Raw genomic sequence first — 19433 nt, 5'->3', positions numbered from 1 at the left:
TTAAGACTACCGCAGCAGCACCAGCTATGATTTGCAGCCATGTAGAATGGAGGGTGTGTGACCTCTGGATGGAACCTACAGTGCATGCTGATACTTGATGTTAGCCAACAGGCTCTGCGTGAAATATGCTGCTAGGCAAGAACACAGCCTCCTAATGCCATTATAATCCCCTGACACAGCAACTGGCATGGCCAAAATATTCTACAGGCCCACTGAGCATTCTTATATATGACACACAGAGAATCTTGGCAGAACACAACTCGCTGGCTGCTGCACTGATCATAACATTGGTCTCATTAAACCTGCAGAGTCTGACGCTATGTTTTCTCACAGATATTCAGTGACAAACATGCAATCCTGCTGTGGCTGTCTTCTGCCGTGCTGGTGTGAAGCAGCTGGTCACTGTTAGTGAAACACCTTGCAGCTGGTAAGGTGCTGCAGCACACTGGGCGACACTTCAAACACGATGACAAGATCGTGAAGTAAGGAGGTGGGGTTGTTATGGAGCAAAACAAATTGATACCTAGATTCAGTATAGCAATTAAAATGCTTAAAAATTATGACAATGCACAGTATCAAAGCACATCTGGCCCTGCTACTATGGTCAGCATTTCTGTTCCTTTTAATTGCAGTGCTGACGTTCCCTTGGTGTGACTGTGTGCGTCACCTCTGTCAGCGGCGCCACTGAACCTCTCTGAGCGGAGGTCACTGTAGCACACGTGGGTGGGCTCCCCCCACGCTGCAGGCTAAGGTTTATGATGAGTGACAGAGCGCTGGGTCAAGTAGATGCCTATCTCTATCTGCAGTAACGGCAGCTCGGCCAGCGAGCCGACTGGAGGAAACGACCTGCTGGCTGATTGCAGAGGAACCACTGCCTTTGTTTGAGTAAACGTGAGCCCAGTCTTTATGGATCCTTGTGACATTAAAGAACTGACGGGTGACTCAGTCTCTGTCATTACTCACACAGAGAAAGGTGTGTGTGTTTGTCAGGGGAAGATCAAAGAGACGTTTAAGGTGTGTAACAGAGGAAGAAGACATGCTCACCGTCCGGTTACAACGAAACACAGCTTACACATGCTGTGCAGCAGGGCTGAGGCGTGCTGGAGGAACGCAGACATCTTGGGGTGCTCGTCTACAGGAGCTTGGATTGACAAGAAGCACCCGTACAGCTTGTCAATCAAGCCCATGTTTACTACATAGCTGGAAGAAACACAGAAGAAGAGAAAAACACACAGTGGTTAACAGCATTTTCTCCAAATTTACTATGGGAGACTTCGTTTGCAGAAGGCTCATCTCACACAGGCAAACAAAGGCCTTTACTGTGCATACTTCCACAGCACCGCAGCTGAAAGCAGATACCTCACCTAAGCCCTCCACCCCCTGCTATTACTGCGATATCTCCAATTTGTCTTTGCCAATGACAGGTCTCATGATCATGTTCCCTGTACTCTTTCAGCCACAAATCACTGCTAATAGTGTCATTAGAGGGCTGTTGTGGCCCCTGTGCCAGCCCAGCTCTGGGCCCTTGACAGTCTGCTGACCTGGGGCCGTCTTCTCGCAACTCAGGTATGCTTGGACCTTCGGGCTCAGCTCAAGCACCGACAGCTTATGAAAATCTATTGAGCATTACGGCTGCCAATCAAGGCATTCTAGTAGCTGATGTGGTAACGATTTAACGTCATCAACTTACCGAAGTCAGCAAAAATGATTATGGTCACGTCCATATGTCGTATGTTTACGTGCGTGTTTGTTAGCTACCATTATAAGACTTGGTAGTATTCTTTTATGGCGACTAAGCAGAATAAACAGAAAAACACTGCTGATACACGTTCACTGTCACTTCTGGTCGAATTAAAAGTTCACTGCTCTTTGAAAGGGTGTACTTGCACTGTCATATTGTATTATCATTACATCAGTGGCATAAAATGGTCTTAAAATAACAATAATATCATTTATCACAATTATTTCTAGGAGGATGTACCGTCCGACAGAAGTACTTGGTGTTACAGGCCTAACTGCAAAGCCACAGTTCTTCATCTTATCACTGTCCTGACTCTTCTCTTCTTTCGCATACCTTTATTGTTAAAACTGTCACTCACTGAGGTCCTCTAAAAACAGGTGATTATGACCGTTTTCAACCTCCACTGCAGGTCATCTGACACTTGAACCGAGTCCCATTGTTTTGACTTGATCCTCTTCCACAGCTTTACTCGGGTTGAAAGGATCTTTCTTCACACTGACTGCTTTGTTCAGTGGCTGCTCTCTGTTTGACAGCCTGCTTGGTGGTCGAACTTGCCACTCTGCGTCTCAACATTCATGACAATGATAGGGGACTAAAAGCACTGAAAGTCAAACTGAGAATCTGGTAATGAGACGAAAGGAAATGGCGATCTCCCCTCTGTGAGATATATGGGTTTGCATGATGGGAGAGTGTTGCAAAAGCTAAAAATGTTTTGATCTTTTGTCCTTCCTCACTAGCATATACATTATACAAGGCAGTTGAGGTAAATCTTGTGCTCGTACTCGGGATTACCATTCTGACGACACCATTTTTCTCAGGCCCTCCCCTGTCTCCAGGGTTACGACTGGGTCAGTGGATGAGAGTGGTGGGCCTGTGCAGCTGCTCCGTCCTGATGAATCATGGCTTGTGGGAGGGGTGGTGGAAAGACTGCACTCTTCCACAAGGCTTCATCAGGCTGGGCCTGCCTTTCCTCACAGCCCACATTTCTCCAACACAGCCCGACTCCTACAGCCCAGCCCCAAATGGCAAGCTCCAACGCCAGGTTCAAGGAGAGCTTTCAAAGCTTTGGAAGTGCTCTTTGTTTATGCTACTTTGTGGCCGCCCCCTAGAAACTGATTTTACTTGAAATGTGGCACTGAATGTGTGGAAAAAGTACAAGCTGGATGGGTGCCAGAATACACCCTCATTCTCACACTACTCCCATTCTAACAAGACACCAGTTGGACCATTTCCAGGAGATCTGACATTTTGTCAGCCTATTCTTTACATAAGGCACGCTGTTGAGGAAATCAGAGGTTGACCAACTCTCAACCCGGTAAAGAGGAGCGGAGGAGGGATGCACTAAAGGAGGTAAAAAGGTCGTGAGATGAGGAAAAGAGGTGCCATGTAGGAGGAGGAGGAGAAGCAGTGTGAGAGTAGTGCAGAGCGCTGGAAGGAAAATACCTGATTAGGTCTTGTGTGCGAGTGTTGAAGAACTCTGTGGCAGAGCTCTTGACCTTGGCATCTGGGGAGGAAATCCATGTGTTTTCGCCTTGTCCAGGCTCAGAGATATGCGGCCACAGGGACCCCAGGATGGTAGCAATGGTCTGCAGCAGGCCTGTCGTCAAACCCTCAAAGACTTGTTTGTTGACGCTGCGCCCAAAAATAGATTTGTCTTCATCTGGGACATAAAGCTGCAAGAATGGAAGAAAAAAAGAATCTTTACAAAAGGTGGCCTACCTAGGAGGCTGTAATAAACCTATTACTAAACCTATGTTCTTAGATTTCTAATGTAGCATGTCAGAATCAGGGTTTATCAGACAGCATCCTAATACCATTACAAACAACATCAAAAGAGTATGAGAGAAAAACAAAAAGACAGGTCCACAGGTCTTCATTGTTTAGAGGCTTTTAACTAGGAGCCCAATTATCTGCAGAGGTCTCCTCCTCTCCAAAACAAACAGACCAGGTGATTAAAACAAGTGAAAATGTTGAATAAAGCAGTTTCACGTTACAAATCAGTGTTTGTCAGATGCCATTCAGCTCGTCGCAGACAGGCCCCTAGCCCAGCAGCTGCTAATGTGTGCTCATCTTTTTCTTTGATAACTTAAGATGCAGACATTCAGGGGATTTTTACAAGGAGCCACAGAGGTCTCTTCCTCTCCAAAATAAATTGACCAGGTGATTAAAACCAGTAAAACCACTGAATTTCAGATTCAACATCAGTGTTTTTCCAAGGGCAACTTCTAGTTCACCTGGTAGAGCGTGCACCCCATACAGGCTCCCATCGATTAGGCAAAAATGGCAAAAAAACACCCAGTGTTTTTGCAACACTGTTCGGCTTTTTTCTAAGGGGCTGCTAATTACGGTGGCTGGTGCAAAAACGTGGCCCCATCTGGAGCCAGTGTTTGCTTTGTCCGTTCTGGGTTGCTGAAGAAACATGGTGATGTTGCATGGTGGACTCTGAACAAGAACCTGCCCCCTATGTAAATGGCTCACTCTAAGGTTACTAAGACATGATGATTCTCATTTCTAGGTGATTATACACTAAAGAAAACATATTATATTCCATTTGTGCCAATATATCCCCCTAAATCCTACACACTGAACCTTTAACCTAAAGCATGTGCATTAATGACCATTTAACGCAGAGACTGACATCAAAATTCCATGTGTTTGTTTAGCAAAAGGCTTTTCCCACATTGCTGGCACACTTCACAATTTAGCAAGTTTATTATTCACCAGCTATTAGGCAAATATTTGTGCATTGCCCTCCTGTGATGTGGAGTAGCTACAATAAAGGTATACAGTAGCTGTTAAAGACATTTCTTGAGCCACACTAATGACAAACAAGCTGGTGTAAACAAGTCAAGATGTACTATGAACAAGCTAAATGCTGACAAGATGGAAACCCAAATAAAAAGGCTGTTGTAAGACCAGGATTTCTCTTATTTGCATTTGCAGACAAACTCATGAAACACAGAAGAAGAGGTCCACGTTTAAAATATAGTGCTGCTGTGTAACGTGCAGAACCTTGCAAAGGTAAAACCTTCTCATTTGGTCTAATGGCTGGGGTTCATGCTGACAGCATAGGTAAATCCACCGACATTCTCCACAAATCTAATTAAAAGGGTACATGCTCATATGGCAGTGCAACCCCCACGGCCTTACTCTACGGCTCACATACACACACGCATACCAGAACATAGACATACACATGAATACGCACTCAGTCAAGCAATAAAACACAATAACAAACACAAAGCTGTGCAGAACTGTAAAACTTTGTTGCCTGATTTGTAAATTAAATCACAGCTTATTAAAGCAGGGTGTGCAGGAGCATGAATAATTTTTGAGTCCAACTCTTAATCTGCATTGAACACATGGAGAGCAGTTAGTTTGTCTCCTGCAGTGCTGTTGGATATGTCAGTCAGCAGAGCAGCTGCTGGGATATGTTTTATATAAACTGAACCTTACAGAGTACCCTCTCCCTGTGTGCCCTAAGGAAATATGACTGCTTCGGATTGGAACTCACTCACTGGAGAAGGAAGCCCCAGAAGAGTTCATGCATGTACCACAACCCCTGTGCCTGTGCCTTGTCCTGTCTCTGTTGTGAGTGTAGGCGGCCCCAGCGAGCCGCCACCGTTAGATGTTTGGAGTGGGCTGATGTTTACAGTCCTTCTTACAGAGTGCTGAAGGATATGGGCTGACATGTCGCCGCAATGCAGCCTGCCTGACTGACTGACTGACTGCGCTCTCACATTCCCTCAGTCAGGAGGCATCTGTGGAGAGGTTGGGCAATGGTTTGTTACTTGCTAAGCTTGTGTCTTGCTCTGTCTTTCATTAACACTGTGGCAGGAACAGACACCAGAAAAAAAGGCAGGGTTTTCTCCACGGTCAAAACACTGTGTATCATCAGATAATGAATGCAAAGACAACAAGGTTTAAGAAAGAGGCTAAATGTATGTGTGGCTATGTCGGAAATACTGTTAGTTTGATCACGCCTTGAATACCCTCTGTCTAAACATATTCAGCATCTCCTTTTCACAGTGTTCCCACGGTTTGGAATTAACATAATGTTTTTGAAACATTTTGAAAATACATTGCTTTTCCTTGTATTGCTAATTTAAAATCTAGTGCTGTGCTGCATGACCGATGCACCATATTAGTTTCATGTGATACACATATACCTGACCAACATTGTGTCATCACCAAGGCTGCGCCCCCTTTTGGGGGAAAGAAATGCGCTGTCACATCAGGACAGAATCAGGAAAATGTGGAAAAGCTGCTGGATAGCGGGCCAACCAAAGCTTTAAGATATGAGGCTCACAAGATGTGTAAATATTGTATAAAAATTGGTCATGGTGAATATTCATTATTGGGACAGTTGTGACTATCGTGTCCAGCAGCACTCAGAGACTGCTGGCCAAACGCACAAACCTCAAAAAATGTAAAACATTTGCATATAAAGTATGTATTGACATGCTTCATATTGAAAGATATGATACCATTTCGAATGGTTAAAAAGTAGGGATGGGGGGAAAATCAATACAGCATTGTATCACGATATTTTTGTGTGACAATATTGTAACGTCACAGTGTCAAGTATATATTTTTTCAATTATATAAATTAATAATATTACAAATACAAATTAAACTTTAGGTAGCCTACTTGAATAATATAATCAGTTGCTTTTTCAGTCTGCTAGATACATTTTGCTGCAAAAAATGGCTGAAGTGAGATGAACAGACTGAAAACTTTATCTCATTAGATAATACATTTGTTGACAAAGTTTTCCTTTAGGGATATTTTTTGCAGTTGAGAATACTTTCAGTGTGGAAAATGGTTAAGTGATGCTTGTGACAGTTACTACTGATGGATAGCTAATGTTAAACAATAAAAAAAAAAGAAAAACGTGTACAAATTTGTCAAAATTCTGATCCAAATACACATAGAATTGCATTTATATCTTTATGATCTTTGGGTTTCTCTTCCCCAAAAAAAGGGCACAACCCTGACGTTTTGTGAAGTGACTGCATGTGCTAGTCTGGTCTGTTGGCATATGCAGCTAGCTGGCAGTCAGAATGTCTAATGAGAGAGTAAAGTTAGCAAGCATTAGCAGTGTGTGTATAGGCAAATGCCTGGTAAGTGCATTTTAAATAATGTATGGCTGTATCTCTATATTGTCATGCCCATTTTAAACTACCTAAATAAAGTCATGGAAATGGGGCATAATATGGAAAAGTTATGTAAAAGTTTAAAAAAAAATCATTGGTAAAACTGTGTGGAACCCTGTTCACATTTACTAAACAAGTTGAAATAAGGTTGTTGGCACAAATGAATCATAAATATTGAATCTCCTGGCATGATTTGTGAAACATATTGTTTGTGATGGTAAATAAGGTCTTGGTCATGTGCCAGGATGAATAAACTTACCGTTAGCTGATGCAGCAGCAGGTCCATGAGCAGCGCTATCTTGTTGCTAAACAGCACGTAGGAGCAGTTGAGGGGGCAGCAGGAACATGCCAGGTAGTAGGTATTTACAGCAGCACAGAGGGATCTAACACAGAAAGATGACAAACAGTGATTAATCACAAGCTGAAGAAGAAAAAAAAACACACCTCAAGGCAGGCTGTTACTCCTGTTGCAATTCGTTAAAGAAACACTACTACTGGGATGTAAATGTCTAGCCGTGGGCACTGACAAGACTATCTGCAGTCATCAGGAAACCAAACACACTCTTCTGTATTTGTGGTTCCTTAAGGGTGCAGTTTGTCTTCACAAGTCAAAAGCATATCTCGCTGACAGCGCGAGTAAGGAAGCCGATTTGAGGAATAAAACACTCATATCAGCTACTTATGCGGAGACTCCCCTCGCTACAGCCACCTTCAGAGGAGCTGAGCGCAATCTCAGTCCCATCTTGGCTGAGATGGTGCAGCATTTCCGCTGGAGAGATAAAACTACTCCTCTCAGCAGCTCCTCACAGCCGCCAGGCAGCCCCAGGCAGCAGCGGCCAGTGCTAAGGCAGTCAGCGTGCCTCTGTATTATGTCTGCTCTGAAACAAGCCCCAGAGAAGATTAATGCCTCAGATAACTGACCAATCGTTCTGCTGTGACTACTACTCCCCCTCGCCCCCGTTTCATCAGTTAATATTTTCTGACAACTGTATATTTTAGCCATTGGCGGAATGGCGTGTCCTATCTGCTCGCTGGAAGAAAGGAATCTGCCTCTCCAGTGCCTAAAGTAGGCCATGTTTATTTCAACTGGTAAACATTTTGATATCTACCGAAACCTTCACATCTGCTGCGCGTTTTCGGTCAAACCACGCTGGCATAGGAAAGGAAAATAGATTAGGCTGAGGCAGACCCAAGTCTGTCAATAACTTCCTCTATTCTGTGCTCTGCGTTTGCCAGTGGGCGGATCAGTCGCTTCGCCGTATCATTATTGACATTGCTAAGTAAAGCTGTCAGACGTGGAATGTGGCGTTAATGTGAGAAGCACTATATTTTGAGTGATCGGATAGTGTCCAAATCTGACATCAAAGCTTACTTCCGTCCACCTGAAAACAATAACAGAGCTGAGCCCTCTTGCAAATTGTTGATGTCCTATATGGCAGCTATATTGACAGTAATTTTATTAAAGCATAAAGACGGAGGAAAAAGTTAAGCCATAATGGTTAAGTGCACTGATTGAGCAGTCTGTGTGGAGCGAGAGGTGAGGTAACATGAGATCCAAACCAAGCTATGCTGTGCTGTGTGCAGCCACGCTGCATCAGGACTCTGATTCTCCAGCGAACACGGGACAAAGATCATGCAAATACCAAAACGACAACTCAACTGCTTTTTCCTCAAATACTGTAGTATAATTATATACTTCACACAGCTTATGAAATTCAAGCTGTGGTAGCTGACATGTACATTCCTCCAAAGGACAGGAGTTACTCTGGGTGCTTTAAGTCACTATCCTGGTATTTAAGATCATGTGCCTGTTGAGTAAAGTAAAGCACAATAGTCGGGGTATCATATGACCTATCAGAGATAAAATGACTTGGCAGGACTGACTTGATTACTGTCAAAGAGCTGTTTCAGAACGGGCAGATAAAGTTCATCGTGGTCAATGGTGGCAGTCAGGTTACACCAATGACAACAGAGATTTGGTGCTCTCTTCCTGACAAATGTCTGTATTTGTATATCTGGGAAACCGTAGTGTCACCGTTTCTTTTATAACGGCTTCAATCCTCCTTGGAATGCTGCCATGCGAGTCCCCATAATGGGATATTTAATCGCTTCTTCGAGAAGAAATGACAGAGGCAGTAATCTTCTTCGAACTTTGAACTTCTCGTAAAGATTTAGAGAAATTTAAGATCAGGGGACAGGGAAGGCAACACAAACTTTCTGACTCAGTGAAGGCCATGACCCAAAAGTAAACACCTTTCAAAAAATGCAGTCATTTCTCCTATGTAAGGCACGTTCACAACAACAAGAGTCAAGGACATATCACCAGGTTGAGACAGGTCCGAACAACATGTTGGCTAATCTCTATATATGAATGCAGATAAATTCTAAAAAGCTACGTCATTAAACCATGGCTGATGGGTTCCTAGACTGTACTTTGGCCAATGCGTGACAACTTTTTTACTCTCTGCACAGTCTCTTTACCCACAAAGCCCTCTCAAACATGCTTGGTCAATACTACTCACACTACAACCACAAACTAAAACGCTTCTGATATCATAATCTTGTCCTGTTGTCTACAGCTTCTGCACACATTCACACCAAGAAAGTCATACATGCTCTTATATCCTCCCACCTTGATTACTGTAATGCCTTGTTCACCTGCCAAAGAAATCGAGCCATACACCAGGTCCAACTTGTTCAAAATTCAGCAGCTAGACTTTTGACCAAAACAAAACGATTCTCACACATCACACTTGTTTTGGCCTCCCTGCATTGGCTCCCAGTCTCTTTTAGAATCCATTGTAAAGTTCTTGAATTACATACAAGGCTCTCAATGATCTGGCATCGGAGTGCATAACTGAGCTTCTCACACACCGTACCGTCCAAACAGGCCCCCCAGGTCTGCTAGTCTGGGTCTTAAACTGTTCCAGAGTCCAGGTTAAAGACACAGGGTGATCAAGCCTTTTCAGTTCTTGCTCCTCGGCTTTGGAACATCAGATCAGCTGACTCTGTTCTTGTCTTTAAATCTCATCTGAAAACGTACTTTTACAGGTGTGTTCATTTGAATTTTGTCTCTTTTTTTGGTAGTTTTGTAATGTTTGTCACTTTAAACTGTTACTTTATCTCTGTTGGACACCTTTTAAGTAAACTTTTCGAATCAAGTTTGTCCATGTTTGGCATACAATCAAAGAGACAAACTACATGAACAGGATGCTGAAAAGTTAAGCTTTTAAAGAAAAACAAAACAAAACAGGGTATTAAACATTTTAATTCAAGGCATGGCCATGTTTCTTTCTCTACAACCTGACAAGTATATTCTAATTAAATCACTTGACTTCTGTCAAGACAGATCGGGCCCTCTGGCTTTACAATCGACTCACTCAACTGCTCATGTAATGAGCATGCAATTGCTTTGTAACACAGCTAATCAGGCTTGTCTTTGGTCGTCTCTGAACAAATGAGGAGGCTGTCAGAGGCATGTTTGAGTTATGCCCTTACACCAGCTTGTACAATGAACCATCACAGTGATCTGTCTTTGGTTTCCTCCCACCTAATTGAGCTTGATGAGCACGACACCTGATAGTCCGCCCTCTCTGGGAATCTCACTATCTCAATACCCCTCAATGACAGCTCCAGTCAAAGATTTTGCGGAACAATTTGGTAAAGTGCCACAACACCGAGTCTCACGTTGCACAAAAACTTTGTGGGGACAGATGTGTGCCAGTCTATCTGAGCGGGCGACATTCCTCCACCTACACCACTATGGGGTTCTCATTACAGAGAAATTGTGCTTCACTTTCCGAAAAAGACCACAGCCAATCCATCAGCACCCATCCAGTGCAATATCACTCTTATAACAATTCTGCTTTGAAGCTGGACTTGAGAAAGGAGACTGGGAAACAAAATAATGAGCGATGTAATCTGCTCGCCTACACAAAACAGCTTAACCTCACACAGCCAGGGAATACCATTTTACCTGTAAAGCTATTGAGAGCCATAGAGAAATGAGGCCAAGAGGTAGAGGGACGGAGCACATCTGATCCTGTCTCGCTCTCCTGCAGCCCTCTGGGGGCTCTGCCTGGGTGGCCAACAGCCCAATGCATGATAAGGTGGAGGCTTGGGAGGAGGAGGGATTGGGTGTGCAACTGACCTCTGAATTAAAACTCTTAATAGTCAAATATCACCTAATTTTAGGTAAAGGCTGATAGACAAGGCTAGAGGAGAAAGAATATGACTGATAGAGCATCCAGATTTCACTGCTTGAAGCATAAATCAGAGGTAAAACCCATAAACAAGGTTTTCCTAGCAGAGAGATATATGGTTATGGATTCTGTCCGTATTTCAACATAAAACCATTTGTTATATTTAACAGCCAACTCTCAGTTCAGTTGACAACAGGACAACAAGCATGTAAAAGGCTCTTTATGCTTTTTGTCACTGCCTTGACTTATCCACCCCAAGATCTGTGCTCCTCAACCTGAGTCTCACATTTCTCGCCCTCTCTGTGTGTTTCCTATGCGCGCAGTCAAGCCTGACTGGAGCGACGCTGCAGAAATCTGACCAACTTCCAGATCAGGTTGAGTCCCTGCCTCTTAAACAGGGTAAATTTGTGTTCAGGGGAAGAAAAAGAATCCTAAGCCAAAATAAAAGGTGAGGAGCAAAATCCATTTCCTTGTGCTGTCAAACAATCCCTTCATTCACTGCTATCTAAATGACATTTAATTTGATTCTGCTGTTGATCTCTCCGATACCCTGAGTGCTTCCAAGACATCTACTCTGGCTGTCGTGCCACACTGGCCAGGTATGAAGGGGTAGAAATCTGATGAGCCGTCACACAGCATCACGCACAGGAGTGTGAGTGCGCACACACACACACAGACTCTGACAAATGGTGGAAAACATCCTGAAATAAAACCACGGGTAGCAGGTCTGATTTCACAGGATACACCAGGTCATGTGAGACAGTAGTGGAAATACAAATTGGGTTAACACGCGATGTCCAAGGACTCCTAAAGCCTCCTCTGGAGATCACCTGTTCAAGTTACTGTCATAGCTCTGCTTTTCTTCTCCCATCATTAGAAATTTCCATCATACAGTAAAACCCAAACAACAGAATATAAACTTCTGAATTAGAGAATTATCACAGACGAGTGCCTCTTTTCGCTTTGTTTTTAAAAGTGTAAGTTGTGTACAAGAAGATGGAGACAAGTGCTGTGAACATTTACAACAAGTGCAGAAGTCTGTCTTGCTCACTTCTCTTCAGTGACCCCTATTGGAAGACACAAGGACAAGCCATCTTTGACACTGATTTTGGGTCTAACTGGTAATATGCAGATGTCATAACAAAAAGACAAATATGACACTTACATCCAAACTAACGATTGAAACAGCTTCAACTAGTCTATTATATATGTCACTTGTACAAATGCTGGTACATATGATGGGTATAAACACTACGTATATAGGTAGAGCTCAGTCACAAGGTATAATTTTGTATTAAAGTCACTTAAACAACAGGGATTGTAAAGGATATTTGCAGTGTGGAAAGGTGACTATCTCTTTGAAACTTTGTATGGCTCATCATTGGATGAAATAGTTACTACGTCTTACTACAACAGGGAATTTCAAGAATTTTAATAAATGCTTCTTTCCCATTTGTGCATATGCTCAACAACCTTTTTTCTATCTGTGTGACACCATAAACGTAAGTGTCGGATGATGGTAAGTACATGTCTAGATGGATGTATAAAGGTCTGTGAACTCCTCCCTCTGAGTTTGAACTGAGGCCTGTGTGAACTGTGTGGAAGCAGATGGACAGGCATGACCTTGACCCTTTGTGCATTACTCTGTGATGGCTTTGTGTCGCACCTTCCCCCTGGACATCTGTGTGGACTCACTCTTGCCAGTGTGCAATCTTTGGCTAAAAATGTCATGGTCACTGGCGAAAAATGTTCAAAATGGGTTCAAAAGTGAACATTTTTTACAGAGTATTTTAAGATGTTGCTGTATAGGTGTTTGTTGTATAGGTGTCTGTACAATGACAATAAAGGCTATCTTGAATCTTGATCTTGAATCTCTTCAACATTCACGCTTGGGCCATATTGCACCAGGATTTGCAATAGTGAGATTTTTTTATCCTCTACAGTGTGCAAATAATAACCTATCATCACTGAGAAGCCTAACTAAGAAACCACATCCAAATTTGTGAGCTGAAAGCCAGTATTACAAATCCCAGTGAAATATGAACTGAATATGAACATTCAATCACATTTCAAATAGCTGGTGAAAAAACTTTTGATCCTATTGTCAACAAATTTTCACCATAACTGTTTTTTAAAGTCTTTTAAACTTAAAAAAACCTCACTGTAATATGAAACTGTTGAAGTGGTTCTGACTATAAGATGACAACTACAGCCAACCACCAGTACATATAAGTTACTGGCTCTGTGTACAGGGTTTACTTGTGATTAACAGAGCAACACTTAACACTTAGCAATCTTTTAAGCAGTGTACATGTGATGCTGAACTGCTTCCCCAAAAACCTGTTTTTTATGTGTGTACCTGTTGTTCATTCTAATTCTTTAAAAAAAAATCTTAAAGTAATTTTTTAAGCAAAAATGCCAAAATTTCACTTGTCACAGAGTCTCAAATCGGAATATTCACTGATGTTTTTAGACTTCATTTGAAATTGAAAATAAATTAAATTGAATATCTTTGGGTTTTGTCCATTAAATAGACAAAACAGGTGATTTGAAGACATCATCTTGGGCTCTGGGAACTTGTGATGCACACTTTTCATAATTTTCTGACATTTTATTGATCAAACAATTAATAATCATTAGTTGCAACCCTATGTAATAATATTAAAATGCAGCTTGACAATGTTTTTGAGTGATTTAAGCATATTAAAGTGCATGACTTACCGAGAAAAATAATTCATGTAATGAAAATCAAATTAACTGATAAAACAAATGTGGAGGAAATTTTATTTTGCCCAGAAAACTACATGCTAACACTTAGGATGTGCGTTGTGTGAGATATCATCTCTACAGCTGAAGTTAATGACAGCGGCTGTATAAACCCTGATCGAGACATTCCAGTGACCACAGGGTTACACCAGGACATTAGCGGAGCCTCGCAGAGGAATTAGCTCATTAATGTAATGGTAACAATATGGAATCAGCCTCCCCGGGGAGAGATACGGCAGGGGCATCTCCGCAGCTGCCTTTTTTGTAAATCACTCAGCTTATCTGGTAGGAGGAGGTGATCAATACGGCAGCATCACTGTAAACAGATAATGTAGCGCACTCTGGGGCTAGTGTCTGTATAGCAGCCCATTAGGCCACACAACCATCCAGATGACGGATAGTGATAAGTAGACAGCCGGGCTGCGTCCTTGTGTTGCATCTCGTCACCAGCTGCCGACTACACTGACCCGACTGAGGTGCATCACAAGGTTAAAATGTGACCCCTCCTGCAGTTTGCACGGCTTACAAAAAAATAAACAGCCTTTTATTTGCGCTAACAGCCTGTAGCCTGTAATAACTGTAATTTCAAATTAATTTATAGTACATGCTACAAGCTACAGAACAAGCTGTTTCAATCTACACTTCAGAGGAGGTTGTATACAATATATGTGGTTGGGATGAATGTGGTCGCGGTGCTGGATTGATGTGTTCATCAGGGGCTTATCTCTGGTTCAGTTCTCCGCCTTCAGCTGGCAAAGCCCTCAAGGGTCCAGCAGTATCAGCAGCACAGGACTGACTGACAGGCCAGCCTCTGAACTGAGGTATCAAGCTTGATTCTAAACAAGCTACTGAAATAACCTATTAGGTCTTGGGCATACCGTCGTATGACTGCTGTTAATCTCATCTGCAGAGAAACCTGTTTAGCAATGTGTGAAAGGGTTTGTTACGTAAGAATTCAAGAGCATTTTTTTTAATAATTATTCCAGTGCACAGAAGATAGAAACACAAAGGCCTAATCTTCACCTCTGTTCCTTCACCACAGCATGTCAGGAAGATGTCTTAAAAGCCAAGGAGGTATTGTGCACGCTTAAGCTAACACGCCGTCACGCAGGGATGTGCAAACAAACTCGGCAAACAAACGCTCTTCCCAAGAAGACAGTCTCTCCATTTAAGTTAATAACATTTCTTCCAATTCAGAAGTCTGCTTGAAATTCCCTCAGATTACAATGATGGAGGAAGAGAGAGTACAAAAAAATCAATATACATGTGATGCCCTTTAAAAGCCTTATAAATATAAGAAGCATTTGTCCATTAGCAGAGATTCAGAGACCAGTAAATGCTAATGAATGGGAGTGCAAGGCCATTCGAGTCCATTACAGAGTCCCACTAGTGAGTACGGCAGCCTCTCTGAGGTTATCTACTGGCAGGCCACGCAAACGCCAGACCCACAACTCAAAAATACTCTGCACTCTAAATGATAGATGGGACACATGTGCTTTTTGTGTTTCCAGAGAAAAGAATGAACACAAATTGATTACGGAAATGCTCTCGATTTCTAGAAGGGTGGCTCTGTTACTCATGAATACATTTAGAGTATAATCATTGAGATGAAGAAATTATAAACAGTGATAAAGTAGGTTAGCTGAGATTAGCTCACTCACTTTGGGCAATTGCAAAAACAATCCACAAAGAGAGAGGAAATAAAGAAGTGTGTTATCAGTAGGGTCAGAGAGAGGATACAGTCAAAGAGAAGTCATTGGGAAGAAGGACTGGAACAGCTGTTTGAGGTCTGGTGAAAATACAGAGCGTTCCTGGCCTTTAAGTTTTGTAAACACAATCACAAATGCTAATACTATTTTTATTCTTTCAACATTTACGCCCACAGCCTCCAGTGTATTTGTACACGTCCAAAGAGAAATGTAAAACTGTGGGGTGGGAATCACCACAATATTAACTGATAATGAAGTCACACTACACTATTACTGCAATTTTTAAAGTTTTGCGATATTCTGAGTTACATATGTTTCAATATGTTGAGATTTTTTACATTTTTTCAACTGCAAATTATGTCCTAAAAGAAAAAAGAAAAAACATTTTTAACCAACAAGATAAAGTTATTTGGTCTGTTCATCTCACTTCAGTCAATTTTATTGCAGCAAAACGTATCTAGTGGACTGAAAAAGCAAGTGATTTTAAAGTCTGGAAGTGTGTCAAAAGTTTAATTTGTATTTTCAATATTACTAATTTACATATTTAAAGAAACTAATACTAATTGATACGCAATGCTGTATCAATTTTTTCCCCCACCCCTAAAAACAACCTGAAATATTTATGTTTCTTTGATATTATGAAGTATTCATATTGTATTAATTACTTGCAAAATTACATATAAATACATCAAATAAACCAGCCCATTCTTCATAATGTATTTGAGCACATCCTTGATAGTAGCTACTGATGCATCAGAACTTAAAAGACCATCAGATAAACACCATGAATGGACATTTATTGAAACAGTTTCTTGTGCTATTTTAAGGCGAGTTAAATAAAGAGAATATGTATTTTTGGTGGGCTCATCATGCAGGTGCTGCTCATCACAGATCACTTATAAACACATTCTTGCAGGGAATGTCTGTCATTGCATAAAATCACTCCACACCTGTTCCAGTCCTGACAATGAACCTAAATTTAGCCCACACACCTAGTCAGCGAGATCACTCTCACTCGTGGCTAATGTCACGACTGATCTGAACAACAACTGGTCAGCGTTTCAGGAATCAAAGTGTTCGGATCATAAGCTAAAGAGACAGCTCACCCTGCTGGCTTCAGACAGAAACTTGATTAAGTCATGATAATAAACTGAAGGGCATAGTGATTTTTTTTTAAATTTGTGTGTTAAATCACAGAAATATACCTGAGCACAGCGTCCACTTTTATGCATTAAAATATACCATTATGTTAATTCAAATGTAAATATCTCATTCTGGTAGCAGTACTCACTTGAGAGGAATACGAGGAACTGCAGTGGGTGTGGAAGCAGCAGTGACGACCTGCAGAATTTGTTCCAGAGCCGACAGGCCGCCGCCCATTTGGAAGGCCACTTGGTCTGCATTGTTCTGTTGAGGCAAGGACAGAGAGAGAGAAAGAGAGAGGCGGTGAAACAGAGGTGCAGTCAGGGGGGACGACGAGCCACAGGCCGGACGGGGGATTACACGACTCTCACCAGAGAGGGAACCGCTCCTTCTCCTACGGGGGCGAGGGATTGAAATCTGAAACAAAGTGATCCCAAAAGTATTCCTGTTTAATCTCAAAAGTGCACAACCCGACTCCGCCCCACAACAGTCGAGTTTCAGTGGAAGGCAAATGCTTTGCAGGCTCCAGTACACACCGGGGTGGTCTCGACAGATGACCACAGAGTAAGTGAAACTGAGAAAATGCCACTCGGCCAAACAAAGAAGGCAATTAGAGAGCTGTGAAATAAAACAATGATCCTGATAGGACAGGATGCAGAACAACATTAGATCCCTATCATGATCAAACCTAAGTTGATGATGCATGAGATTGACAGAGGTAAGAAAGATGCAGCATTCACATTACTTCACCTATTGTGTCAGCATTCACAGGGATTACAGAGCTGTGTAATCCTGTTCAGAGACTTGTCTTCAACCTTTAACACGACGCAGCCTCACACGCATGCAGAGGAGCTGCTCTCACAGTTCTGCTTTCTTTAGATCTGGAAGTTTTTGCACTGATAGCAGACTTTTCTTACAACCCTATTTCAGTGTCTTTGATTTAATGGTCTTACTTCAAAGTGGTGCTTTGGCTCTAATGGCTCTGCTCAAATTCTTTCTATTCGTCTCTCCTTCTATTGTCTTATTCATTTTATTGTAGACTTACGATCTTAGTGCAGACAGTATGTTGGCAAGATATACGAATAGAGGATAGCAGTAGATATTTGACAGATTAATTCCTAGAAACTGACAGTATACTATGCAGGAGTTACTGTTTGTAAACACGCACACCAACCAAAGTGAAAGTAAAAGCCAACCCCAGATTCACTCGTTTGGCGTTTCACCTCGCTATATCTGCCGCTTTTCAGCGCTGTGTCTCTTGGATGGCTGCTACCTATGGTTTGGCTCCCAACCTCACCTGCACATGTTGCCCAGGAACACCCTGAACACATCAAAATAAGAGAAAAATAAGAAAAACAGGCAACGACTCTTTGCACCGCCACGCACTTCTACTGGGTCATCAGTGATGATTGAGAGGGATTACTTGTGTATGAGTCTATACATGTTTTCCAGGAAAATCCTGCATAGTATAAAATTAAAGGCTTTCAAATACATCAATAATTATATAATAATAACAATTTAAAAAAGGTTAGAAATCCCATAACTGCTACAATTATACAAAACTAATTGGTGGACAATCAAACACTCAATACCAGGCTAATTCCATTTAAAAGATTCAGAGGGGTTTCTTTATCTAAAGAAAAATTTCTGTGCATATAAAGGTTAAAATATATGTTTTAATGGTTTCAAATGTGTCCTATGTAATTATGGCATTTAACACTTCGCATGGAGACATGTGGCAAGAGACACTAATGTCATTTGACTTCCTGGTCACTCTGAAACTACCAGTAATATATTTATTGGCTGCAAAATTAAACTGCTAAATTTCAATATTATACTGTTTTTATGTCCATGTAAGAAGTTTGTTTTGCATTTCTTTTATTATTCTCTTACAAGTAAGCTTGACTTCTCTTTGTGTGTTTACACAGGTTAATGGTTTACACTTGTATCAGCTTTTTTAGATACACACTTCTGTCAAATGTCTTTAATAAACAATTCTTTCAGTAAGTTACTTTTCAATTAATGGTGCAATAAACAAAAAAAAAACATCAAGTCAGCAGTAGTGTCATGGACGATTGGTTAAAATTATTTAATCTTACACTAACAACCGGATAAGGCTATAAATGACTTTTTAATGAGGTTCGTTCTTGGCATTTTGAAGTTATATTTTTTCTCACTTTACCTATATTATAAAAAAAATAGATGACACATAAACTGACTTAGTGGAGGTAAAAAGTCAGTCCAGTACATGAGATTTATGAACACATGTAAATAGTTAAGTCCTGCCCTCCTGTGATGATGGAGTAATTGGCAGTAGGTCAGATGCTGTTGCTACAGTGTCTTATAAATCAACAAGTACAAAGCCGGGAGCGAGCGCTGACTATCAGGCATGTTTGTGCCTGGGTCGACAGGGAGGAGAGGAGCTGGAGGGCAGCCGCTGATGGAGGGCCCTTCTTCACACAACTGCAGCGGGCCGTGTTACACTGCAGGTCACTCCTCCACCTAATGAGGTTACAGGCTCCTCATTGCTGTGACAGCACTAAAATCCAGCCACTTCACAGCGCTTTTGTTCCGCAGATGGGAAGTTGCCAACAAGCCTGAACACATTGAGAGAGAAGCGCTTTACCAAATTACAGATAAGCTCTTCATCTGTCATTCATGCCCACCGCTGAGGTAACTGCTCCTTGATTCCGGTGTAAGACACACACACACCAC

General features: G+C 41.8%; 1 protein-coding gene across 3 annotated transcripts in view; it reads right to left on the bottom strand.

The window, feature by feature from the left end:
• The window catches only part of scaper (S-phase cyclin A-associated protein in the ER), a 72212-nt gene that overhangs the window by 11604 nt on the left and 41175 nt on the right, over positions 1-19433 (bottom strand). For all 3 annotated transcript variants that reach the window (XM_050073458.1, XM_050073460.1, XM_050073459.1), the window contains 4 exons: positions 16867-16982; positions 7158-7281; positions 3185-3414; positions 1045-1200 (listed from right to left, as the gene is read on the bottom strand). In XM_050073458.1, the coding sequence (XP_049929415.1) occupies positions 1045-1200; positions 3185-3414; positions 7158-7281; positions 16867-16982 (626 nt within the window). The remainder of the gene's footprint in view (positions 1-1044; positions 1201-3184; positions 3415-7157; positions 7282-16866; positions 16983-19433) is intronic.

Source organism: Epinephelus moara, chromosome 20 (assembly GCF_006386435.1).
Source record: "Epinephelus moara isolate mb chromosome 20, YSFRI_EMoa_1.0, whole genome shotgun sequence".
NCBI lineage: Eukaryota > Metazoa > Chordata > Actinopteri > Perciformes > Serranidae > Epinephelus > Epinephelus moara.
This window is presented reverse-complemented; position numbering and strand designations above follow the sequence as displayed.